This window comes from Echiichthys vipera (genome assembly GCF_963691815.1).
Source record: "Echiichthys vipera genome assembly, chromosome: 5".
In the NCBI taxonomy this organism is placed as follows: domain Eukaryota; kingdom Metazoa; phylum Chordata; class Actinopteri; order Perciformes; family Trachinidae; genus Echiichthys; species Echiichthys vipera.
The window spans coordinates 30,255,778-30,282,420 of record NC_139830.1 but is presented as its reverse complement, the minus strand read 5'-3'; the positions used below and the strand labels follow the sequence as shown (position 1 = coordinate 30,282,420).

Sequence of the window (26,643 nt, the reverse complement as noted above, 5' to 3'; positions counted from 1 at the left end):
CGCCGCAAAACGCAGACCTCTACTTTTGTTAAATGTGTTCAATGAAAGAAAAACAGAGTGCACAGATAACTCCATTAAACTTTGTAAGCTCTAAATTACTGATAATGGAATGTGACGCACTCAAATGCCGCTGTTATAATCACTGATGGAAAAAACATGCATCTCCATATTTGCTGGTCAAAAACCTCATTAGTCCATTTGAATTTTATTGTGGTTAAATATTTATAATATAACGATATCTACCAATATATGACCATATATAAAGACACAATTCCAACTTTGACGACACAGAATTCATTTGTTTTAAAAATAGAGGTTTTTTATTTCCTGAAAAATGACCGTTTTGGACATACAAGGTTTCCACCCACAGCGAAGATATGCAAATGAGGCAATATCTCATTAAATATGCACATATACATGTACATATAAACCCTTGAAGCTACAGATTTTCTGAGGTGATCACAAGGTTTATAATAAAAATGATTATAAGGTCATAGAAGAGTGAAAGCATTCTATGATATAAAGAAAATGGCTAAACCTATTACAGTACATAAAACTAGTACCATACATAAATTGCCAGTATTTATTAACCTAAACTTCAAAAGCTTACATTTCCTACCTGTTAAATATACTGTTTTCATCACTTCCAACTTTTTTTTTAAACAAAAGTTTACTTGGCAGCAATAGTGACCTGAGGTCATAGTGGAGCACATGGATGTCAAGCAAGATGACTAGTGAGATCAAGAAAAGGAAGGGATGGGGAGGAGGGTGGAAGGGTGCTTCGGCTAAACAATATTTGGCATCCTGTTGTACTGAATGCAAAAAATAAACGTTGACGGATAAAGCAAGTTTTACTGTAAGTCACATGGAAAATAAGCCATATGATGCAATTACTGTTAATTGGCATTACTTGCTAGTTTGAAATTTTGAATGAATGAAGACAATTTTGAATGAATCTGATGTATTTTTAGAGAAGAATCAATATGAATGTATATTAGAGTAACTGTCTATACCTGGTCACGTTAGGCTTTACGGGAAATGAGACTGACAACTTTTCTCATTAAATGCAACAGCACAACTTTAACAGCACAATCTGCCTCAGAATGAAAAAGGCATGGCAGTTGCCAAGATGAATATGGGTTTTGAAAAAATGAATATGGGTGTGAAGGGGCAGGTGTGAGAGGGGTCTCTTTTTTCTTCTTTGTCTAGTCCACTGTGTCCATGGCTCTCTTTTGCTGTTAATTAATAATTATTATTATTATTTCCACCTGAGGCTTGTTTAGTCCGTTAACTCTCCTGCTGTTTTAGCTAACGTTATGCGTCAATGCCTATTTCAACAGCTTTAATTCTTCTAGTGATATATAAACTGCAGCTAACGTAAAGCATGTGTCAACAGAGCTGCTGGGGAACTTGTATTAACGAGAAATTATTCAAACCATCACTTACCAAATTCATTCAGGCAACTAACATTAGCTACTCCACTTTCCAAATCGGTTCCTTTTCTTTTCAGGTTCCGAGTGCTTTGGGCTGCATGAGTAAATTGCTTGTGCACTTCTTAAACCAATCAGGTTGAAGTATTTCCCGACCTTCCCTGAGAAAAAACTGGTGATGCGAGGCCCTTCGCACTAATATTTCCTTGCTCTCGCGCTTGTAGAGTGAATGTTTTTATAGAATTCAAGGCTCCCTTCAGGCGCGCACATATGTTCGCAATTCACTTATAATCTCTGGTATACCTACATCTCCCATCCATACCATCATCCGCAAGCAGCGATGAACGGGCCCTTGCACCCACACGCGTCAGGGTAGCTGGCCAGACCCTTGCCTTTACGCAACAGCGGGATGCTGCACAGACGGCACGGGGCCACGCGCAACTCTTGCAGCTCTTCCGGCGTCCACTGTGTGGTGCAAGAGAGCGTGCACTAAAGACACTTTGTTATGCTCTGTGTCAAGTGTATAACGCACGTCCAGGCGGGATGTTACCAGAACATTTATGAGGATTTCTGTGGAGTGCTGGTTGAGGGAGGGGCGAGGCCTGGAGATTTTGCGGAGATGGAAAAAGGCTGTGAGTGAGATGTTATTGATGCAGGATTCTAATGAGAGGGTACTGTCCAAAATATCACCAGACTTTTAATTTCAGCTTCCACTCTTCCACTGACTGTGCCTCAGTGGAGGAGGGGGTCGTCCTCCATTCGAGAGATCGGCGGTTCGATCCCCTCCTCCCCCGGTCCACATGTGGAAGTGTCCTTGGGCAAGACACTGAACCCCGAATTGCTCCCCATGCTGCGCATGGGTGTGTAAGTGTGGTGTGAATTATTAGATTAGATGGTATGTAGATGACCACTGCCATCAGTGTGAATGTCTGTGTGAATGGGTGAATGTGACAAACACTGTAAAAAGCGCCTTGAGTAGTCAGAAGACTAGAAAGGCGCTATATAAGTACATATAAGTCCATTTACCAAGTCCAAGTGGGGACCAGACAGCCGTCGATGAGAATACTGAGGGGGTGGGATTTGGAGAGTGATGATTTGGATCCGCTGAGAAGGATTTCACTTTTATTGCCATTGAGTTTGAGCTTGTTATTTGACTTCCAGTTTGTGATGGTTTGCAGGCAGTCGATGAGGGCAGTAGGTGTTGATGTAGTGACTGGTTTGGTGGTGATGTAGATTTGGATGTCAACAGTGGAAGATATTGTCAAGGGGGAGAATGTAGATGCACCTTGGAGGAGTGGTGAGGGTGATGATCTGGTGTTTTTTCCTTGGATTAACTGGCGGTCAGAGAGGAAAGAATGGAACCAAACGATCTAAGAGGATGGTGTGAGACACTGTGGTCTAGGAGTATGAGGATGGTGAGTAGGCCAGAATCCGCTGCTAAAAGAAGGTTGTTAGTTATTTGAGCGAGAGCTATTTCTGTGTTGTGATGACGGACACCAGACTTTGTAAGAAAGAAGAAGAAGTAAGGAAAGAGATATAGTCCATAAAGAGGATGAGAAGAGAGACAGATAGAGGCAGGGAGAAATTGGCGAAGCCATAAATCAAAACCTATTCTGGGATTTATAAAAGAAATTGAATAACAATGGAAAAAGAAAGTGATTCCAAGAAAATTCAAGTGATTCTAGTGATTCCTAGACAAATAACCAATTCCAGTTGCTTTTGACTGAAATTGCTTTGCGGATAACAATGATCTGGACAAATGAGAATATTCACAGGCTTCCAAGAAAAAGAGAAGATCTGAAGTCAGCATGAGTAAAATATTTTCTCACTGTAAAACAATCATCAAAAGCTTCTTGTTGAACAGTTGGAGGAAACAGTAAACATCACCAACTTCTCAGACCTATCACGAAGGCTCTGAAATGGTAAAAGCATGTGGGCTTAACAGCAAAAGAGCAGGGATGATTTGTGCATCAGCATCATCATCATTATGCTGAATACTACTGAACGCAAGAGACTCCACAGCCTTATACATATTTTCTTTAGTCTGCCAAAAAAATAAAAGGCCCACACAAACAAGTGGTGTTTGTCATTCTCAATCACAACAGACAGAAGGGGTTCTAATCCATGTACTTCCTGGTTCCCAAAATGATGGGAGATTTCATACCCATTTTGGATGTCTGTATCCTTAAACACTGCATTGCCCGCAAACCGTTCCAAATGCTAACGATCAAGCAATGATTGTTATTTGTTGAGCCACGCAAATGGTTCACCACCATCAACTTAACTTTACCTCGACTTAACTTTCAAGTCGAGATGGCCCAAAAACAGTAAATTCCTGCGTTCCAAGGGATAACCAAGGGATGTGTACACCAGACTGCTGTTCGACTATTTCCTGGCTCCCTGCACCTTAAGGAAATGTTTGGATACAGCACTTCAGCCACTACTTAACCATTGCACAATGGTCTTTTATCTTGATGACCTCATTGTTATGGCCAGATCCAATGAATGTTCTACACAGCTCAGTTACGCCTTACACCTAACCGTAGTGGGATATGCAATCAACTGGGAGAAGAACAGCCCCCTGCCACACAAGCAGTTGGAGTATCTTGGGATTGTGCTTGACACAAGCATGTTGCGGGCCACTGTCACCGACAGATGGGCGGCGACAGACTGTAACGCTGTCCACCCTGGGTGTGGACGTGTTTGCACAAGTACCATGGCCAAGAAAGCTGCTTTACACCTTTCCACTGCTTCATCTCATTCCTCCTCTGTTGGAGAGAGTGCGACTGCAACTGTTGTCTCTCCCAGTTCTGGGGGAATCAGGTGTCTAAGGAGGGGGATGCGAACCTGTACAGGTTGTACAGACTATCCAGGCAGCAAGAGCAGGATCCCCCACTGCCAAAGTTGAAGGCGTTCCAACACTGGTGTGAGGAAAGGCAATTCCCTGTCATGTGCAGTTGGTTCTATTCTCTTCTCTTTACAGTTTATGATGGACATAGTGACTGCAGCGGGACTACTCTCAGACCAATTCTCTTTATTGCTCCCAATAACTTGAGGAATTCTTTTAGATTGAGTTCTTTAAGACTGAAGGTTATAAAGCTGGATGCATTTTGTCCTCCACCCCATGCAGGGGACAGGGAAGCAAAACTGCATCTGCTTTGCCAGTTTGCATGTTATGTTGAACGCACAGCACCCATCACATGGACTTAACAGTTGTTCTTATGTTTCGGGGATGGTGTGGCTGGCTAAGCCCTGTTCACGAAACGCCTTTGGATTGGCTTTATGAGCTCCCATGCCTATAGGCAGGCGGGCCATCCTCTACACAATTCAATTCAATTCAATTCAATTTCATTTATAGTGCCAAATCATAACAAAGGTTATCTCAGGACACTTTACAGAGTAGATAAAGACCACACTCTATGACGTATTTGTGATTAACAGAGAACCAACAATTCCCCCTTTGAGTGCACAGTGGCAACTAAAACCTTCCCTTTAACAGGCTGGAACATCAGACAGACCCAGCTCTATCGAGGATGGACATCTGTCTGCACCGGTCGGGAAGGAAGAAAAGAAGAGAGAAAGAAAGAAGAGACAGACAGATAGACAGGGACAAAGACAGACACAAAGAAAGACAGAGAGACAGTCCCAGAGATGCAAGCAGCCACAAAAGTAACAGTTACTAAAATAATATCTATAGTAATGTGAACATGACTTATATGTTATGGCAGTTAATATAGTAGAATAGTAGAAGCTATCCCAGAAGACTCCGGAGGCAGTTGCAAGGTACCGACAGGCCAGAAGGGCTGCAGCCTCTGCTGTGTCAGAGGCAAAGCAGCGGGTGTGGGAGGAGTTCGGAGAAGTCATAGAGAAGGACTTTCGGGTGGCATTCGACATCTCAGGAGGGGGAAACGGGGAACGGTCCAAGCTGTTTACAGTAAGGACGGGACGCTGGTGACCTCAGCCGATGAGGTAATTGGGCGGTGGAAGGAGCACTTTGAGGAACTCCTTAATCCGACTAACACGCCCTCTTTTGTAGAGTTAGAGCTGGAGACTGATGGGGAATCATTGTCAATACACCTGGCGGAAGTCACTGAGGTAGTCAAACAACTCCACAGTGGCAAAGCCCCAGGGGTTGATGAGATTCGTCCAGAAATGCTGAAAGCTTTGGGTTTGGAGGGGCTTTCTTGGTTGACACGCCTCTTCAACATTGCATTGAAGTCTGGGACAGTGCCAAGGGAGTGGCAGACCGGGGTGTTGGTTCCTCTTTTTAAAAAGGGGGACCAGAGGGTGTGTGCCAATTACAGGGGTATCACACTACTCAGCCTCCCTGGTAAAGTCTACTCCAAGGTGCTGGAAAGGAGGGTTCGTCCTATAGTCGAACCTCAGATTGAAGGGGAACAATTCCGTCCTGGACGTGGAGCAACAGACCAGCTCTTCATTCTCGCAAGGATCCTGGAGGGGGCCTGGGAGTATGCTCATCCAGTCTACATGTGTTTTGTGGACCTGGAGAAGGTATATGACAGGGTCCCTCGGGAGATACTGTGGGAGGTGCTGCGGGAGTATGGGGTGAGGGGGTCACTTCTGTGGGCCATCCAATCTCTGTACACCCAAAGCGAGAGCTGTGTCCGGATCCTCGGCAGTAAGTCGGATTCGTTCCCGGTGGGGGTTGGCCTCCGCCAGGGGTGCGCTTTGTCACCAATCCTGTTCGTGATTTTCATGGACAGGATATCGAGGCGTAGTCGTGGTGGGGAGGGGTTGCAGTTCAGTGGGCTGAGGATCACGTCTCTGCTTTTTGCAGATGATGTGGCCCTGATGGCATCGTCGGTCGGTGACCTTCAGCACTCACTGGATCGGTTCGCAGCCGAGTGTGAAACGGCTGGGATGAGAATCAGCACCTCTAAATATGAGGCCATGGCTCTCAGCAGGAAACCGGTGGATTGCTTACTCCAGGTAGGGAATGAGTCCTTACCCCAACTGAAGGAGTTCAAGTACCCTATCTTTCATGACCGAAAGAACGAGGTTGCGGGTACAAGCGGCCAAAATGGGTTTTCTCAGGAGGGTGGCTGGAGTCTCCCTTAGAGATAGGGTGAGAAGTTCATTCATCCGTGAGGAACTCGGACCAGAGCCGCTGCTCCTTTGCGTTGAAAGGAGCCAGTTGAGGTGGTTCGGGCATCTAGTAAGGATGCCCCCTGGGCGCCTCCCTAGGGAGGTGTTCCAGGCACGTCCAGCTGGGAGGAGGCCTTGGGGAAGACCCAGGACCAGGTGGAGAGATTATATCTCCACACTGGCCTGGGAACGCCTCGGGATCCCCCAGTTAGAGCTGGTTAATGTGGCCCGGGAAAGGGAAGTTTGGGGTCCCCTGCTTTAGCTGCTGCCCCCGCGACCCGACCCCGGGTAAGTGGATGAAAATTAGATGAGATGAGAGATTTCTAATGAAACTTGTAGAATGAAAGTATGAATATATAGAATGGAAGTTTGATTATATGGGATGACAGTGGAAATATATGGAATAAAACTTGACAATATTGAATGAAATGTGACAGCTTGTGTTTTCAATGTGAGTAATCAGCATGGATATTGCTATAAGAATTTGTCGGAATGACGTGCTCAAAATATGTATGAAATGTTTGGGGGTCCACATACTTTTAGCTATGTAGCGTACAATAGTTTTTCAATTCACTGCCTGTAAACCCAAAAAGGGGGAAGCAGTGAGAGCGATAGATGTAGATAAAAGCAGAGAGAGAGAATCATAAAGTGAAAATAAGATAATCCCTCCTCTCATTCTCTACTGCTACCTAATTGACTTCTTTCATTAGCTGAGGGATTTCTGAGACTCTTTAGAACTATGCTGGCATATCAATGCGCACTCCCCTCTCTGCTGATTGGCCACCCATACCACAGGGGGCCTTTAATGGGTCATTGCATGCCTTCCTGTATAACCTTTATTATTCATTGTCTTGGTATAAAAACTGAGATTGGCTGTACTGGGATTTATGGAATGTGTACACACATTTATGTAAGTGTTTAAGGAATACTGAAAAAGCATCTTTCATCATTATCAGTACCAGGCCTGCAAATTTCAAAATGATGAAAAAGGGAGTTCTGAGAATAGGACCTAAATATGATTTGCAGTGAAAGTTTTTCAGCTGCTGATTGTTCAAAAAATGCTTAAAGCTATAATAACTATGCAGGATTATCCTGCAAAACAATGTATCTAAAAGTAACCCCTATCAATCATTACTTCAAAGTGTGTGTTGCTGTCTGTATAAACTGAGACCCTGCCCTCTGGCTGTGTTCCCTGTTTGTGGGCATCGGCAAAGAACCTCAGGGTTTAACCCCAAGCCAAGCATGCAGGGTTAGCAGATCTCTGATTCACAACCGCTGCTTTGTGATGCTCCTCAGCATCTCATACGAACACACAAGGAAAAGCAAGTGTTTTTTGACGATTAACAGGGCCCAGTATTTCAAACGTGATCTGACAGGATTATCCTGGTCGGATTGGATTAAATCTAGATCTGATCTGAAAACTGGGTATTTCAACACAGATCAGGAGAATCCTGATCCTGAAGATCAGGGTTTCAGCTCTGGTAATCCAATCCTCCCCTGAATCCAGATAAAAGGCTGATTTGGGTATTTCAAAAGTTAAGTCAGATATCTGGATCAACTTGATACCAAAATTTCAGGATCATTTGAATCCCACCTCAGAGGTGGATTTGACTTGGATTGACAAACTCTCAGCGCATACTTCTCCTAGATATTGTTACTCAAGATGTTTGTTACACTTAAGTGTTAGTGTTGTACTTATAACAAGTAATTTAAGTAATATCAAAAAATGTAAAGCATAGTAAAATTTTTGACCACACTGTAAAACTGCTGTAAATAAAATTACAATTATTTCTCAAATTCTAGTTCACCAAACATTGTAACTTGCATGTACCAAAACAGAGAAAGACAAAGGAATGCAGGGTCCAAACAAAGTTTTATTCCAACAAAAAATAATGTGACCACTAAGGACCATGCTATTTCAAATGTCAAGCTGTTTCTCTAACAGCTTGATTGTTAATTCTGTCTCTTTTTGCTGAAGCAGCGTCAGCTTAATTTGCCGTTTGGCCAGTTCAGTCTGTTTGACTGCCCTTTCGGTCTCCATTTTGAGGAGCCTCTCATAGGCTTCCTCATCCCCGGCATGCCTCTTCCGTCGCCGTCGCTCTGGCGCTGGCTCTGGCCCCCGTGCCTGATGTGGTAGATAGATAAGTTTATTGGTCACATGCAAAGCTAAAACCAAGGTTTAAAAACAGTGTAGTGAAATGCAAAAAAAAACAAGCTCTCACCAATGTTGGAGAGGAATTAGGATGAAGAAATGTTTCTAATTGTGTCACTGACCAATACCATGAAAGTAATGCCATTACAAATTTAAGCAGTTTCAAGCACTTTATTCAAACTCCAATTACTTGAAAGTCTTAAATGTATCAATACAATTAAAGCATTTTCAAGGATTTCCAGCACTCACCCTGTTGTAGCTGATTGGTCCATGGCTGTGAGTGGACTCTGAAGGTAGAAGGTGTATGAGTATCTTAATCCACAATCCCAAATTGTGTTTATGTAGCCTACACAAAAACATGATATCATCACCAGCATTAGGCTACTGTAGCATTCTGAACCTTCTGAACAAACCTTGTAGTTAATACTCAAACTGTGTTGCGTTGTGTTTTCTAAGCACTGAGCAGGTCTGTACACAATGCAGCCTGCTTATACTGTAAATCTGCCGTGTTGCAAATGACGTGACGCTAATGATAGCTGCTAATGATAGCCCGCTAGCTGCTTAACACACAAGTCAATGGAGCCGCGTTAGCTCCCGTTAGCACGGCCGCGTCTCAATTAGAGATCGCCACGGCCTGCTTTTAATAAGGTGACAAATCAAATAGTTGGCTTGCATGATGTGTTGGTTGCCGTTCGTATGGTATTAAAACCGCTACACAATAGACGACGGTTAACTTACACTTTTGACGTGAAAGTCGGCTCTCTGCTACTCCTTTCATGAAGTAGTCCACCATGTTTCAGATCCCGGAGGCGGAGACTTGAGATTGGGAAATCCGTATCCGGCCAGGTAGGGATCACAGTGATCCACCCTGCCTGTGTTTTGAAATACTCAGATAAAGTCAGCAGGATCACCGTGATCCATGACTGAGAAAAGGAGGATTTCATTATCCGGATTATTCTGATCCAGATTACAAATTTTGAAATACTGGGCCCAGGTTATAACATCGCTGTGTGTTTTTTTTGCGCTTCAGTGTTTTTCTGCTCCAATAAATGTGCAGTCTGTTTTAGCAATGCACGCTGTTTTAGCAATGCACACACACAAACGTAGAATGAAGCTCTACATTCACTCAGAAGCACCTTTCAGCAGGGTTGTGTGGATGTGTGTTAATTAGTGCTCTAGAACGTAATCACCATGAAACAATCAGAAAATGATGTTTGATTCCTTGATTTACTGCTTTGTCTGCTCACTTTCTTCATTCACTCTCTAGCTCACTCGAGCTTTGCCAAAATTCCTTGCATTTTCCCACACATTCAACTGCTAACCTTTCATTCATACATTCACATAGAAACCCCATTCAAACTTAAAATCATTCCTCATCTTCCATTCATTCTAGGTGCAACTTCTAAATCCAATTAAAACTTTTTAAAATATTCAGCCTTGTTTGAGCCTAAGGATAAATGCCTTTCTCAGCTTTTTACATTAGTGTGTATAGACGACTACGGTGAAGTACCCGCAGTGAACAAGCCGCAATTGCTGCAGTGGCTTCTCCCTCCAGTATGCGCACGATTGAATGGGAGCTGTCATTAGAAGTGTACCTTTTCTACTTTCACCTGTAATTTTTATGCAGCATTACTTTTCACAAAATGTCTAGGAAGTCAGGCAGAACCTGTGCAATTCTCTGCTGCTCCAACAGCAGTGGGAAGATTAACGATTCAAACCTTTACCTCACAAAGAGCACTTGTGATATTGAGCTTTTTTTCATATTTGTGTTATAATGTAAACTGATGGAAAGAATGTTCAAATCCTCTTAAACATACTCCACTGTGAAATGTATCTCCTTCCACAGATTTTCAGCTAGAGATGTCATTCAAACTTTAAAACATTTACAAAACCTTCAGCTAATCCAGAATATTTATTTTGTTTATCCTTTACAGTTTTTAACTGTAAAACCAATACATGCCAATGCCACTGTGAGGATCTTGGTGCTGCTAAACTTAGGTGTAGTCATGGACTCAGACCTGAAATTCAACAGCCAAATTAAAATAATTACAAAGTCAGCCTACTATCAGAGGAAGCGTTCAGTTTTTATGCTCCAAATACTGTATCTGGGACAAACTTCCAGAAAACTGCAGGTCTGCTCTCTCAGTTCTTTTAAATCAAGACTGAAGACTTTTCTGTTTGCCACTGCCTAACAGTAAACAAAACAATTTATAACTGCTTACACTTTACTGTAACTGACAACTCACAATTCTTTTTCAGAAATTTCCTGATCTTTTAATTATTTTATTTGAATGTCACTTTATGTATTTAAGTGTCATTCTTTATGCGATTTAAAAGTTGGTTCATATGTGTTTCTTTCCAATGTAAAGTCTCATGTAACACACTTTGAATTGCCTAGTTGTTAAATTGTGCTATATAAATACACATGCTTGCCTTTTCAACTCTCTAAAAGAACCCAACCAGCAGAAAGCAGAAGCACCATCTAGTTCAATAGGAGGAGAGAGCAACAGTGGCGGAAACAAGAACCTGAAAGGTTGGAAAGCCAAGCCACACCATATAAAATTTCTTGCAAAGGCCAAGCCCATCAAATCTGCACATATGGGGCAAAGCACAGTCCCTAGCATGCCCACTATGCTCCAAGTGTGGAACCGGCTGCGGAAAGGCACTTGGAGAGGGGCGGTACCGATGCAGGTATGACCAGGTCCTCAAGGCCATCGCTGTCAGAGCTCCAACAGCCAGTCTCAGCAAGGGACTGGCTGTTGGTGGACAGTGAACGGCAGCTAAAGTTCCTCAAACATATTGCAGTCACCAACCTGCAGCCAGACATTGCACCAGGTCAAGTTACATGAGTCCGAAATGTAAGCTATGCTGCTGGAGCCGACAGTCCCATGGGAAGACCACTTGGTAGATGCCTTTGAAAGTAAGCTTTCCAAGTATGCAGGACTGGTTAGCAAATGCCAACAGTCAGGGTGGAGAGCAAGGTGACTGCCAATGAAAAATGGGTGCAGGGGATTCACAGCCCATTCCTTAGCCAGAGCCTTTAGTCATTAGGGCATTGAGGGAGAGAGAAAGAGGAGAGTCATCCGCAATACCACTGATGCAGCAGAAAGGGCTTAAAAGAGGAGAGGCATGGATAGGTAGCTAGCCATCTGTACACACGCTGGGGTCTGATCAGCCCTGGCTGGATCACCTGGAGAAGGTTGTCTGAAATTGAATGACCAAAAACACCGGATGATTTCAGGAACATCACTGAAGATGTAGCCACTGTATGTACACAGCCTAGTTGCTATGAAAAAAAGTCCACATCTGCATAATTTCATCTGCATCCTCATGTTCTCTGCTTAGTGAAAAAACTGATGTTGAAATTGGATTTTTATTTTAGAAATATGCTGTGTTTTTCTTTTAATGCAAAAAAACCCAGCTTGTGGCAGCCACTTTTTTTCTCCGTGCTGGTCTATGGTGATCTATTGTACTGCATATGCATTCCTCTGCACAGTGCATTCATATGGTCAACTCAACCTACCATGCTTCTTTAAGGATGATTACCAACTGTAAAGCTCGCACTCACCCCTGTGAGTTCTACTCTCTCGGGTAGGATGGCCTGCTCTGGCCACACGTAGGCTCTGTCACCGGTACACCTTTATATTTAAGGCAATTCTCTGTGTGCTTCTCTCATATTTATGTTCTCTCATTATGCAAAATAGTGAAGGCCAATATGTCTGCGTTCTCAGGCTGTCATTATGCTTTCTCTATTACATGTCCACACAAAACAGGAAAAAAGTGTGTTTTTTTTCTTTCCACCCTTAACATGGAATTTTCTGCGGACTGACTTAAAACTTAGTGCATTAATTCCTTTAAGTGGTTTTAAATAATGTGGTTTCATTGTGCACTCTTAACAAGTTTTTGTTAAGATGTTGAGGTTTCTTTTTTTTTTAACATTTCTTAGGGCGTTTCTGCTACTTAAAGTGTCCATGGGTGTGTGAATGTGGTTTGAATGGTTAGATTAGATGGTATGTAGATGTCCACTGCCATCAGTATGAATGGGGGAATGTGACAAGTGAAAGCGCCTTGAGTAGAAAGGCACTCTATAAGTACAAGTCCATTTAACAAAGAATCAGCTGACATAAAAGACACATGGCCCTTTTCCAATGAACTACACAGTATTCTGAGTGGACGCTCCTGTGCCAACCCTACAAATGTCGATGAAGGAGGAAGTGCTGACCAGAGTGATGAAGGTCGGTAAACGCTAACGTTAGATGTCTTTATCTGTCATTCCCCTTATTCCTCTCTCAATTTTCTTTCTCTCCCTTTCACTTTTCCTTGTCATTCCATTTACCTTAAATGTTCAGATGAAGGCTGTGATATGTGTAAAAAATGAAATAAGTATTTACAAGGGCAAGTTTTGACTTCAAAGAGGCCCTATTATGTTTTTTTTTTTGTTTTTCCTGTCCTTTGGTATGTTATATAGTTGTTTGTGCATGTAAAAGGCGTTCTAAGAGAAAACAAATGATATTCCATGGCGAAATGCGGGTTTTCTCCATGGTTGTGTTCTCCACAGGCAGCACTTCTCTTAACCTTTGTCTAAAATGCCCTCATAATGACTGTACCAGTTACCACAAAACCAAAGCTCAGGATGGATCTGTAACTGTTCCCAGCTGTCTGGAAACAAACTTGGAAGCTATAAGTCCTGAATACTGATGTATCGATCAGAACTAACTGATGAACTATCGGAAACAACAATGGGCAAAAAGCAGAGAAGGGATCTATCTGTATCTGGTATCTCTTGTCTGTCTAGTGTCGGTCCCTCTGCACAGAGCTTCCAAGTCCAGAATTTATTCTATTGTTGTACTAACCAATTGTTCCACATCACATCAAGTTACATATTGTCCTGTGGGAAGCAACAATGAAATTGATTTATTGTTCCCACAGCTGTACTACTAGTATGTCCATTTCATTATATGGAGAGTTGTAGAATCAAGAAACAAGAGTAGTTTAAGTAGATGAAAGACAACTTTTAGATACTATGGCAGTTGTGGCAGCAGTAATAGCAGTAATGGCAAGGATTCTTGATTATTTCAAGAATTTCACTTTGTTTGAGCCTGTTAGGCTGTTAGAGCTTCACTGTGTATCTGTGGTGCATCAGCTATATTGTTGTTTTTCTCATTGCTGCCTGTACTTTTCATCAATATCCTGTGTAGATGTTTAATATTATGTGTGTGCAATGCTTGTTTTTGGAGTCCTTTACAGGGCTTGAGTGCCATTCTGCTCCTTTGTTTGATTTGAGTATTAGAAGTCAGTTTTCTTTAATTTATTGTTAATTAAATAAACCACAAAACCTTTTTTGCTAATTCTTTGTCACCTCATGGACTCAAGCAATGTAAGATTCTAGTCTGCAGTCAGTTACCAGTGATGTTTATTGGAACCAGGAAAAGCTGAGAAAAGTCACTACATCCTGTAATCAATGAGACTTTGCAAACTATAAAATGGATGTAAAACCTAACCTGTTTTATTTTGTAAAATGGCTAGCTATATGAATGGGAAATGCAGCAGAGGCTTATATAGTATATCCTAATCTTCAGTACCTAGCATTGGTCAAGCTCCAACAAGTTAGCCAAAATAGCATTGCTTTGTGCCTGACCTTGTGCTATCTGCATTGAGCTAAATAGCTAAGATCTTCATGGCAACATGCTTGTTAATATGCAAACGTTTAGCAGGTAATGTTAACACGTTCATCATGTTAGTGGCATGCAAAGTTTTGGATGAATTACATTTTTATCTGGACAATGGCACTTTTAGGGATTATCATAATTATTAGGATGACTAGGACCCTGAATGTCTGTCTGGCAATCCATCCAATAGCTTTTTGCCATTGAATTACCAGAAAACATACTATGTAGTGATACATACAGTATATAATTATTTAGATATGAAATCACCTATATTGACAGAAGATTTTGGCCATATGGCCCAGCCCTATTGGAACATCAAAAATTCAAAGTCACTTTTAACGGCTTGGTGCAGAGGGGTTCTGTACCAAACTTTGTAGGAGTAGCGAAAAAACAGATTTGGACACAATTAAAAAAATGCAGAAATAGATCTAAACACAAATGGGTGTGGCTTATATGGATTGATTCATTTGGACCCAGAGAATCGAGAACAGTTTTTTTTCCTGAGACTGTTACGACCGACTCAAAGGCCATAACAAAGGTGGGAGATGCACACAACTTACGCAAAAAGTAACATTTATTAAATGAAATGTGCAAACAAGTAAACAATGAGGTGTGTAAGTCAAAATCAGTGGTGTATGAGGGTGTATGAATCACTAAAGCAATTTCAGTCAAAAGCAATCGGACTTGGGGATAACGATGACCTGGATAAATTACAACATTCACAGGCGAGGGTGTATGAATATATTGGAGAATACGTGGTACATGTTTTCAGTGGCTAAAAAAGGAAAACCTAAACAAAGGCGTTATGCTGGTGAAGGGAACACAGGCGAGAAGAGAGAACTCTGGTCTCTGGAAGGAGGAGTTAAATAGGCTGAATGATTGGCCAGGTGCTCCCAGTTAACTAATCAGCACAGCTGGTACCTGAAAGCTAAGAGAGCAGAGCACCAGTACACTAGTAACAGGCTCTGGGCCGTCACAAGACTTACAATTAAAAAATGCAGGCCAAAAATTAAGTTCATTTTCATAGCACCGCCATCTGGCCAAACTGCACCAATTTGACACTGCACTCCCCTGGGCCCCAAGAAATACACCTGCCAAGTGTGAAATAGTTTGGAAGAATGGTTCTTGAGATATGTAAATTAAAACACACACACACACACACCACTGGACCAACGTTCTGGACAGGCTAACATGCATTACACTCACATTTAGTGAGAAGATAATTCATAATCAGAGGTGTTCCTGACCTGTTTAACTCCTCTAAACGATCTCACCACAACATCAATTTAACTGATCTGGAGCTTTCACCAATACTGTATGATCTTCATCAGAATATGGGGTTTTCTCAGTTATATAAGATCATGTATACAAAGCTCCTGAGTAGCTGCTAAAAGTGGTGAAATTGTTATTTCAATTGCTGTTCATCAGCTGTCGAGGGATTTTACAAATACAAAATCAGTGCTGCTATTCAGTATCTGTACTTAGGCTCTTATCCCCTGCATGAGAAATGATAAAGGGCGTGCCAGTGGCATTGCGATGACAATGGCTGTCATACTGCATCTGCATACAGATAACCTGTTGTAACCCAGTGACAAATAAAGGGTTAAAGCAAATAAACACATTTATTTGAATAATGTAATACTTTAATCCAGTAAATGATAATATCATTCGAATGTGTTATTTTAAGATAATTTTATTATTCATTTTATTTTCTCTATTCTTACTCTCTAAAAATGGTATTTCCGCTATTCCTTTTCACTGAGTAGTATGTCAATCACTGTCAGCCTCGCATTGAATCACTCACTGGTTATGTCAAGGAATGCAGATTCTTGATTGGATGGGTAAAAACTAAGTTTCGCCTCTGTGGAAGAAAGTATAGTTCTACACCGAGTGAAAAAAACACAGAAGGATTTGATTTAAGATATGAGTTGAACTACAAAAGGGAGTTGAACAATAGTTTTATGTTTTTTGACACTTTTTGTTGAAGACGGAAGGGAAACTTATGTACCGGAGGTTAACGGCTTCTGGTACTGTCTCGGTGAGTTTCACGGAGTTGGGCTAAGGCTAATTATAGTAACCTGTGTTACCTGATGCTGCATGGCTAATGTTGCTAAGTATTAGCTGGTGTGTTTTTCCACGTGTGGTGTCACAGAGAGTATGTGTTTTCTTGCTACTATGTAAAAGTAATGCTGCAGTCACAGCAGCATTCTGCCAGTTGAAGATAATCAGAGGGCAGAATTTTGAGTGGTAGTTAAATGATTTTACTTTAATGCTGGATTTTATTTAGTTCTGTAAATTGAAGTGTGTCATATGCTGTACATGTGCAGTGTACTTATCTCATTGTGCACTGTTGGTGTTAATAGTAATATGTAGCATGTTAAAGGAGACAATTGAACCTACAGTGCTTGAAAAAATATGATAGCATGTGAACTTGAGATATATGAATATGATCTGGTGTCATTTAGAATAGTTTATGACCTAAACAGAGATAAAAAAAAAAAAAAGTGTATTTCACAATTTTTCAAGAAAATAATCAGAATGCATGGTTTAAAAAAAAAAGCTATAAATTCACGAGTTAATTACTACTGAGTTTCAATAGTATTTTTGAGAGTTATGATATTCATTATGGCCATAGATGATGTCATGACATAAGAAGTAATAGCCTTGTCTTGTACAGGCTAGGTTAGTTCCTGGGACCACTTGATTAGGATTTGGATTGGATTCAGAATTCTCCTTGACGAAGGAGATGGTGAGCCAACCTTGGACCTGATTACTTTCTGTTCAGAGGAGTTGACGCGGATATCGGGTTAACCTGAGAAAAGGATCACCTACCCTCTATTCCACCATTTTAAGTTCACCAGTGTGGTAGGACTTACAAAGACAACTTCAAACTTGACTATTTTCTTTTTGTTGACTAAATGACTAACTACATGACCTTACTTTCTGAACTGAAGACATTTCAACTTGTGACTGCACAGAGAATTCCTTTAAAGGAACACGAACATTAAAGGACACAACAGAGAGACATTTTATTGGATTTCAACTGCACTGTGTATGCAGAGGTTTTGTTTTGTGTGTTTATTATTGTGCTAATTACAGTGGCCACTGTTGAATACCTCAAATTGTTAAAAAGGGAAACATTTTATTTTCAGTGTTAGTACTTTTCCACCTTTATGAGAGTAAATGTTGAAGCCTAAAATTGATTTTGTCTGACGTTTTCATGAGTGGTCATTATGTTACTTAGCTCCTCCCGAACCTAGAGCAAGTATTACCCAATAAGAGTAGGTTATCAGGGTTACACTGTCAGTCATCACATAGAGTTCTGTTAAATTACAGTAAACAGAAATACAGGGCATTATATTTCTGTTCCATCTGTATGGTGGATCCCTCACAAGGAATGCCAGAGCAAGTGAGGCAGCAGATATATCAGACTATTTAACCGCTGCTGTAAGACCTGGAGGGAGAGGCAGCCATAGAGGCTCTGTATGCAGTTCTATCAATCTGCCACAAAACCCTCACAGACAGATGATTTGGATGCAACAGAGGGAAGAGACTGTTCATGCATCCTATCTAACCTGGCATTTCTAAAAAGAACATCTAAAGCGCTAGAACAAAAACTCCTTCTCACTAGTCGGTGCAGCCCAAGAATGGCAACATAGGTCTGTTTGTCCAGCACAGATTTCTCAACAAATCTTTTTTTGCCCCCTGACATTTCCTTTTGTGCCTGATTCAGAGCAAAACAAAAATCTAATTTGACATATTGTGAAATTTGCTACAAATATTTTGAATTACCCTATCCTCCAACACCCCCCTCAGAATATTCTTAACATTTTATCACTGCTAGTGGAACTGTAGAAGCACAAAAAATAGCTATTATGTTATCAGGTCTGTGCAGCACATCAGTATTGTGGGTTTTAGGTCAAAAGAAAGGATTTTATAAATACTGTGGTCATAAATCCAGAAGCCCAGACCGCCCCTGAAAAAATGTTTGACAGCCTACCAAAAACATATTCTTATCATTATTACTATTAGCCTCTTTAGGTTAATTTGTGTAATTGTTAAATCATATTTTGTGTAAATTTTTTCCTTCCTGACACTGCCACAGTAGAATTCTGTGGAAAAATATAAAATCTCTTTATATTCCCATCGTATTTAAGGCCATGTCTATAAATCAAACAAAATAATCTTGGTTTGAAAAGTATCACAGTCAGCTTTCTAATTGACAAATCACTCCTTTTAGCGTTCTCATCTTGCATCATCATTGATTTAGTAGATCTCAGGTGTACACACATGCGCATGCTGTGGACAGGAGGCGAACATCCATCCAGACTTAATAACAGACTATTCCAATGAACTCAAATACCCTTATTAAATGTTGCAAATCCTAACATGACAGCTGTCATAAAGAAATCTACTTATCTTTGCTTCACCATATATAAATATCTCTACAGAACCTGACCTTGGGGGCAATCTTGCAGACGGGAGCCGTTTGTTCAGAGGTCTGGAAGACAGCTTCTTTGCAAGGAAGAAGAGAGAAGCCGATCTTATTGTTTCTTAATCTTTCTTGATTGACCCTTATTGAAAAATTTTCCCACAACAATTTGGCACCCCAGATGGGACCTTGAGTAGTGAGAGGCGAGTATGGGGCAGGACTGACGGTGAAATTTGTGCACAGTGGAGTGAAGCTCCTGACTTAACCTCGCCACAAATTCAGCTGAGACGTGGGAGGTCTAACATCCAACAACCGGTGTGCCCTCTCACTGCCAAGGTCCACGAATCCAGGAGTCAAAAATGACCGCCAGAAGAAATGATTGGATGACTCTAGATTATGTTCATCCATCGGATAGTAACCCACAAAACCGCCACACACACACACAAACACACATACAAAATGTATCGTATCTTCTCACAGACCCCCTATCAATTTAGTTATTTAGTTTACTAGTTGTCCCTTTAGGGAAATTATTTTTCTGCTATAACAGGCTTTGTTGCACCTCATGGTACTATACCTTCTGCCAGAGGGTAGGAGGGAGAAATAGCAGTTGAGAGGGTGAGTAATCTCCAGGGTTATTGCATGACCGATACATGTGATGGCCTTGTTTAGTTCCTGTAGATTTGAGGTGTGTAGACCTTTTATTTAGTGGCAGTATTGGTTATCTGAGTGAGTCTATTGCAATATTTTACAGGGACAATATTGCAGACGCATGTGGAACAGTACAGTAGAATGGGTTGAATAATGCTGGTGTACAGTAGTAGGTGTGGGGGCAACATGAAGTCATTTTAATTTGCGCACTGCTGACAATCTCTGGTTTCTTTTTTTTGTGGATGTCTGATGTGTGGTGATCAAAGGTGAGGTTGTTGTCAATTTTAAGTCCAGTGTATTTTAAAAGGTCTACTGTCTCTAATGATTTGTTGTTGTGAGTGATGATGGAGGGGTGGGGTTGTGGTGAGCCAAAGACCTTTTTTTTGTTTGTTTTGCTGATATTGAGGTACAATTTCTTTGTCTAATCTTTGTATTCATTGCAGTTATTCATGTAAACCAGGGGTCCGTTTCACAAAGCAGGTTTAGTGAAAACTCTGAGTTTGTTAACCCTGAAATGAGGGAAACTCTGAGTTTTCTGTTTCACAAAGGGAGGTAACTCAAACCCGAGAGAGAGGGGTAACTCTAGCCTGTTTCAACTCACTCTCGGTCAGTTACCATGGTAACATGCTCTCTGAACCTAACCTGGTCGGGACCAGGTTTTTCTCAGCAAACCTTGAGTTTCTCTCTGTCTCCGCCCTCTTTCAGCCACACACGGTATTTGATTTCCTCATTCATTCAGTCAGCAGGCGAGTTTTGATGTAGTATAGTTCTGCTATAGTTCCGTCTGTTTTTTCAGAAAATCATTGCAAAAATCAGTCATTATAAGTTATATTAGGTGCCGACTATTTCCACTACCATGGCATGTCTTTTTGATAATGATCCCGTGGATGAAGGTGCAGCAATACTGCGCAGAGAATGAAATATTCCTCGGGAGATGGTTATCAAACTATTGATTATGGATGTTCTTGCATTTCCAGGCAATTATCTTTTTGAGCGGTACAGTTTCATGTCAGAGTCATCATTTACATAAACAACCTCATCCGTCCTTACATTAACAACCGAAGTCATGCTCTCACATCCCAGCAGATATTGTGTGTTGCGCTGCGTTTTTTTGCAAAAGGGAGTTTTTTATACAACGTATAAAACAGTCACTTACGGTAATATTTACTTTACCATGTAAAACATGCTCAAAATGAGGTGTCACCATGAGATGTGCCGAGGTTATACCTGTTTAAATATTTTTTTTATGTTTCATCTTAAGCTGCTGCCAAGTGCGCTTCTCCCGCACGGGAATGCACCTAAATGAAATAAATTAATAGGCTACCACTCAAGCAGTTCCCCCTGTGATTTTATCGTGAGTCCAAAGGACTACATTTAAACTTACGCACTGACCCGAGCAGCAATGTTCTCCCGTGCCGTCTCCCTCTCTTTTGCTCCTGCAGCGGTGTTACACTTTCGGCAAAAAACATGCTCAAACTCACTGTATGAGCGCATTAATATTTCCAATTCCAGTAGTAGCGTAGCCCTCCTCTTCCCCGTTGCCATGGTGACTCGTCGAATCAGGGCTCCAGTGATGCTGTCGTTTTATACTTGTGGTGCACACGCTTAACTCCAGGTCAAACTACTCCGAGTTGATAAAACTAACGCAAATCTGCTGTTCTGGAACCGAAAACTCAGTCTAAAAAAAAATCTACTCCTATCTCAGAGTAGATCAACTTAGAGTTCAGGGTTAGACTCAGAGTTTGTTGAACCTGCTTCGTGAAACGGACCTCAGTAGTCTGAGACATTGTTTACAGCTTTAAAGGGAGTTAAATCAAATTTGGTGATGATCCATGGTTTTTGTGTTAATGTAACAAGCTATATATCTGGAGAGAGAGAGAAAACATATTTTGATAACTTAAAGTCGATAGTAACAAGTGAAATTGTTGGTTTACTTCAAAAAACAATAAATAATAAACAACCTTTCCCCAAACATACCAGCGGCCCAGTGTAAACACACAATTCAAATCTTACAATGTGTATTCAATGTTATCTCTAGGATTTTTTTTCAGACAAACTTAAAGTCTCAGAGTAAATGGGTTTTAAAAATATTTATGGCCTTAATGATTCAAGTAACATTTTAATACAGTAATTATGTTACATATTCATGTGTTTGTTTTGTGTTTTATAATCCTAATTTTCAAAAACTACATCAGGCCCATTGTGGGTAATTGGATCAGTGAAGTCTGAGTGGGTTCTCTGGAAGTCTGCAGTCCACTTAAGTCCCCCTGTGGACTGGATGGAGTGTGGATGTGGACAGCACTCAGTACTCGCAGCCTTCCTGGGAACGCACCTGCAAAGTCTGAGAGTCTGAAAGTGTAGTGAAGTCCACACATTTGGACTGAGCCAACAAGTTGCTCCTCTTCTTGGATTTGGCATTAAATTGGAGATTCTGGGGGTTTGCAGAAAGCATCCAGTGCAATCCCGTGGAGAGGTGAGTGGAGAAATGAATATAAAATATTTAACAGCAGGGTTAGTTCTAGCAAGGCAATAGTAGAATAAGAAAGTGGCTCCCTCTCATCTGTGAGTGCACTTGCAGATTCCTTAAAACTATTTCAAATATTTGTTGACTAAAATCTTTTATCCAGTTAAATGTGTATGTGTGTGGTAAAATATAGCCTCAAACTGAATTGAAAACTGGATAAACAGTCAAATCATGACGGAGCCTCTGACAGATAGACACAGATACCAACAAGTGCCTGAGCTGATATAATACATAAACTTAAACCCCGCCTTGGCCATTTTGACACGTTAGCACTGTTAGCATCAAAGCTTGTGAGTGTCAGGTGTCAGGTATACTTCATTGCTCCTGCAAGGGATTTGGTATATTCACATACATACAGGACCTATACAAATGCATTATAAATGAAGAAGTGGCAGCATGGGGGAACCCTGAGCAGTTGGGGGGTTGTTGCCTTGCTCAAAGGCAATCTCCAGTTATCAGTATGCATTCAGTCTGGACTTGAAACAGAAACCGTAAGCCAAGTCCACACGGACCCAGCTACTATAGCCCCAACAACACACAACCGACTTTTTAAATCGCAATTATTTGAATTTGATCAATCATTCAGCCTCAGTTCACATTTATAAACTTGCAGATAAAAACACCACTCCCTTGACACTGTCCCAGACTTCTACGCAATGTTGAAGAAACATGTCAACCAAGAAAGCCCCACCAAACCCAAAGCTTTCAGCATTTCTGGACGAATCTCATCAATCCCTGGGGCATTGCCAATGTGGAGTTGTTTGACTAACTCAGTGACTTCCGCCAGAGATATTGACAATGATTCCCCATCAGCCTCCAGCTCTGCCTCTACAAAAGAGGGTGGGTTGGTCGGATCAAGGAGTTACACAAAGTGCTCCTTCCACCGCTCGACTACCTCATCGGCTGAGGTCCCCGGTGTCCCGTCCTTATTGTAAACAGCTTGGACGGTTCCCTGTTTCTCACTCCTGAGGTGTCGAATGGTTTTCCAGAAGCACCTTGGGTTGCAGTTCGGTGGGCTGAGGATCTCGTCTCTGCTTTTTGCAGATGATGTGATCCTGATAGCAACGTCGGTCAGTGACCTTCAGCACTCACTGGATCGGTTCGCAGTCGAGTGTGAAGCGGCTGGAATGAGGATCAGCACCTCTAAATCTGAGGCCATGGCTTTCAGCAGGAAACCGATGGATTGCTTACTCCAGGTAGGAAACGAGTCCTTACCCCAAGTGAAGTAGTTCAAGTACCTCGGCATCTTGTTCACGAGTGAGGGGATGCTGGAGTGTGAGTTTGGCCGGAGAATCGGAGCAGCGGGGGCGGTATTGCAGTTGCTCTACTGCACCGTTGTGGCGAAAAGAGAGCTGAGCCGGAAGGCAAAGCTCTCGATCTACCGGTCAGTCTTGCCCACAAGACTGAAGTATGGACCTGGCTTAAATTGTGTGTCCTATTGAGAATGAGCAGAACACCGTCATCTAGTGTCTCAAGATCGTAGTTGCAACAACAAAAAATAATTCCAGCGGTCTGGTTGCCAGGTTCGTTGCCGATTGTGTCAAGTGATCAGCCTGCTCCATGTCAGTGATGAATCATACAGGATAACGACTCATTTGGACTAATCAATTCATTTGACAACAGTATTTAACGTAAGCCACTCTTCAACTGGAAGTCTTTCTTTGACTGCTGTGGAATCCATTAGCTAGCTCTCAACTCAAATGATTCTTGTTTCTGTAGCCTGATGGTCGTGAGCAGAGCAGCAGCTTCCACAGCAGAGACAGTGAGGCTGAAGGCAGATGGAGAGATGGAGACACCGAGGTTTGCACAAAGACAGCTGTCAGGCAGTGGTGTGGTGAGAATGAATATAAAGATGGGTGCCAGCCTACAGTAGCTGAGCCCAACAACAGACAACCCTGGCAACCTGCAATGTCCAATGTTATTGGCTGCTTCAATGGAAACAGAATGTGACAGAAAGTCATTGTCAAACGCATCAAATAAAATGTAAAATATTAATTCAGACTATATATATATCTCATGGAAAAGCAATACTTTCATACTTTCATTCTGTACCCCTCAAAACGACCTATGTGTATATTCTTTAAAAAAATTAAATATAGCTTTTAATAAAGCTACACACAACACACACACACACACACACACACACACACACACACACACACACACACACACACACACACACACACACACACACACACAGGTGAAACCTTCTATCTACTGAAGCTCCATTGAACCTACACACACTGGATGAAAGTAGATCGATTTGACTGACAAGTTTGGTGAGACAGTAATGGATGAGGCAGACCATTCATTTAAACTCATTCATTTATGCTGAATTCATACACGCGTGTGAAGGCATTCATTCTTTCTCCGCCGATGAACATATTAGGCCTATGTTTAATGGAGCGCTTTAACTATCTCTATCAACATAAAATATCCAAGCGCGCAGCAGAACTCTGCGTGAATCCGCAACTAGAGAGCGCACAGAAGCAGTGGGTGTGAGCAGGAGAGCTGAGGCTGGGAGCAGTAAATCTGTGCGAGCAACAACATATTTACAACAAGCGTACGGTTTGAGCAGAAGCAGAATAAATGTGAATGCAAGAAGATGCTATTTGAGCACAAGGGCAGAGTTTGAAGGAGAGGATGACAAATGTGAACGGGACATCAGTAAATAACGCGCTCATACCTCAAGATCACGCTTTTGAATAAAGGCAGTCAAATATATTGGGGGATCAGACACAATGTGGTGCGTGGTCACTGCGTGGGTGCAGATTACCCCCCCCCCCCCCCAAAAAAAATACCCTAAATTATTCAAAAATAGTCAAATGTATTTTCAGTTTCCACTCTATTCACATTTTAGATTCCCATCTAAACAGAATATGTTTGACAAATATATTTCTGACCCCACATCCATCTCTGCTCTCCTCCACTACAACGCTAATGAACGGGGAGTTTCTTATATAGACGCTGATGATCAGCAGGCTTTAGAAAAAGGGCTTCATATTTTCATATTCCTCAATATCAATGAATCATGCATAAAGTCCGACCATACACTGGGAGAAAAGGAAGAACTGGGGCTAAGTAGACCTTATATACCTGAGACCCTTGAAATGATGATTGACTAATGTAACAGTTTAGTAAAATGATGATTTACTAATATATCAGTTTAGTAAAATGATGACTTACTAATAAAACAGTTCAGTAAGCAGTGGAACTATGTTGGCTGTTTAGGACAAATAAACAAGAAAGGTAAGAACAGTCAGTGATTCCATGTGCAGCACTTTCTGAATGATGGTGAGACTACGACGTTGTGATTTATGGCGGCATGGTGAGAGCTGCATAAGGGCAAAAAAAAAAAAAACACTTTTGTGTCGCCCCCCAATCCTAACATCGGATCTGCACCCCTGTGCGGACTGTGTCTGCAGGACATTCTTCACTGGTTCGTTCGGATTTGTTGTCGATAATATTAAAAGCCCAGCTCTCTTGTCACTTCTGTCACTCTCTTCTGTCTGTCTCTGTTATTCACACACACACACACACACACACACACACACACACACACACACACACACACACACACACACACACAAACACACACACAGACAATAGCTTTCGGATTCTTACCGGCATTCCGTAGTTTGCGGTTCCTGAGCACGGACACGATGACCAGGAGGTTTCCCAGGACATCCACCACGGTGGTGAATATCAGCACGCTCGCCAGCGCCGTCACTGCCCATGCGGGGCGCGCTGCCCCCTGGCTCGGCTCCGGCCCGTGTTCCGTCCGGTTCTTCAACAGCGACTCATCCTCCGGCATGTCCATAGCCCCTCTCTCCCCTCCCTCACACCCCGAGGTCGGTGTGAGTGGTCGCTGGCATGCCGCTTCACTCTGACAGCCCGAATACGTCAGTGCAGTCCCTCGGTGGCCGCGGGGTTTCTCTGCCCTATCGCTGCGCCTAGCCGCGGAACCTGCGCCAGAGTCCGCAGCCGCTCCGCTGCCTGTCCACCCGGAGCGGACCGCGCTCCACCGAGACCCATGGACCAGTCACCCTGGATGTTGAGAACAGAGATGCGCCGCCTGAGTCCACACACCTCCTCCTCCACCTATTCTTCCCCCCGCTCTGTCTCATCAGACCCCATGCTCCTCATCGCCCCTCTGCTCTGCCTCTACTCACTTCTCTCCCCCCCCCTCTGTTCTCTGATGCCTGTGGGACTGGAGGCAACTCTGTGAGCCTCCTTCCCTTCCGTTGCCGCGGTGCTGTAGTGATTCAGCCTACCAGTGTACATTAGATGGCTTTTGTTCACGTGGTGATTTAACAGGCAAATAAGAAATAAGTAATTTAATAATAATCTGTCATAAATTAAACCAATTGCCATTACTTAGGGTTTGTAGGTGAAAGTTCTGGCAACATTTGGGATTTTCCGCACAGCACTTTTATTATAATAAACATAGGCTTTAGGGTTGGATAACATTCCAGGTCATTACAGCAATATCTCTCATACATACAAGGTTTCTACACCAGCACGTTAATAAAAGAAAAGGAAGTAAAGGGAGCGTCACTCCTGGTGGAGAGCAGCAGTGTGTGTCCAACATTTCAAACTAAACAAAAGGAGGCACGACATTTAAAGGTTGAATATGTAGAATCTTTATTAAAAGCGTTATATATATATGTATATATAGT

At 42.1% G+C, this 26,643-nt stretch overlaps 1 protein-coding gene across 1 annotated transcript in view; it reads right to left on the bottom strand.

The window, feature by feature from the left end:
• The window catches only part of mtnr1ba (melatonin receptor type 1Ba), a gene marked incomplete at both ends in the record, with an annotated part of 78,626 nt that extends 52,848 nt beyond the window's left edge, over positions 1-25,778 (bottom strand). The window contains one exon of the mRNA XM_083913345.1: positions 25,589-25,778. Coding sequence (XP_083769471.1) covers positions 25,589-25,778 — 190 coding nt within the window. The remainder of the gene's footprint in view (positions 1-25,588) is intronic.
• Between the last annotated feature and the right edge of the window lie 865 nt (positions 25,779-26,643).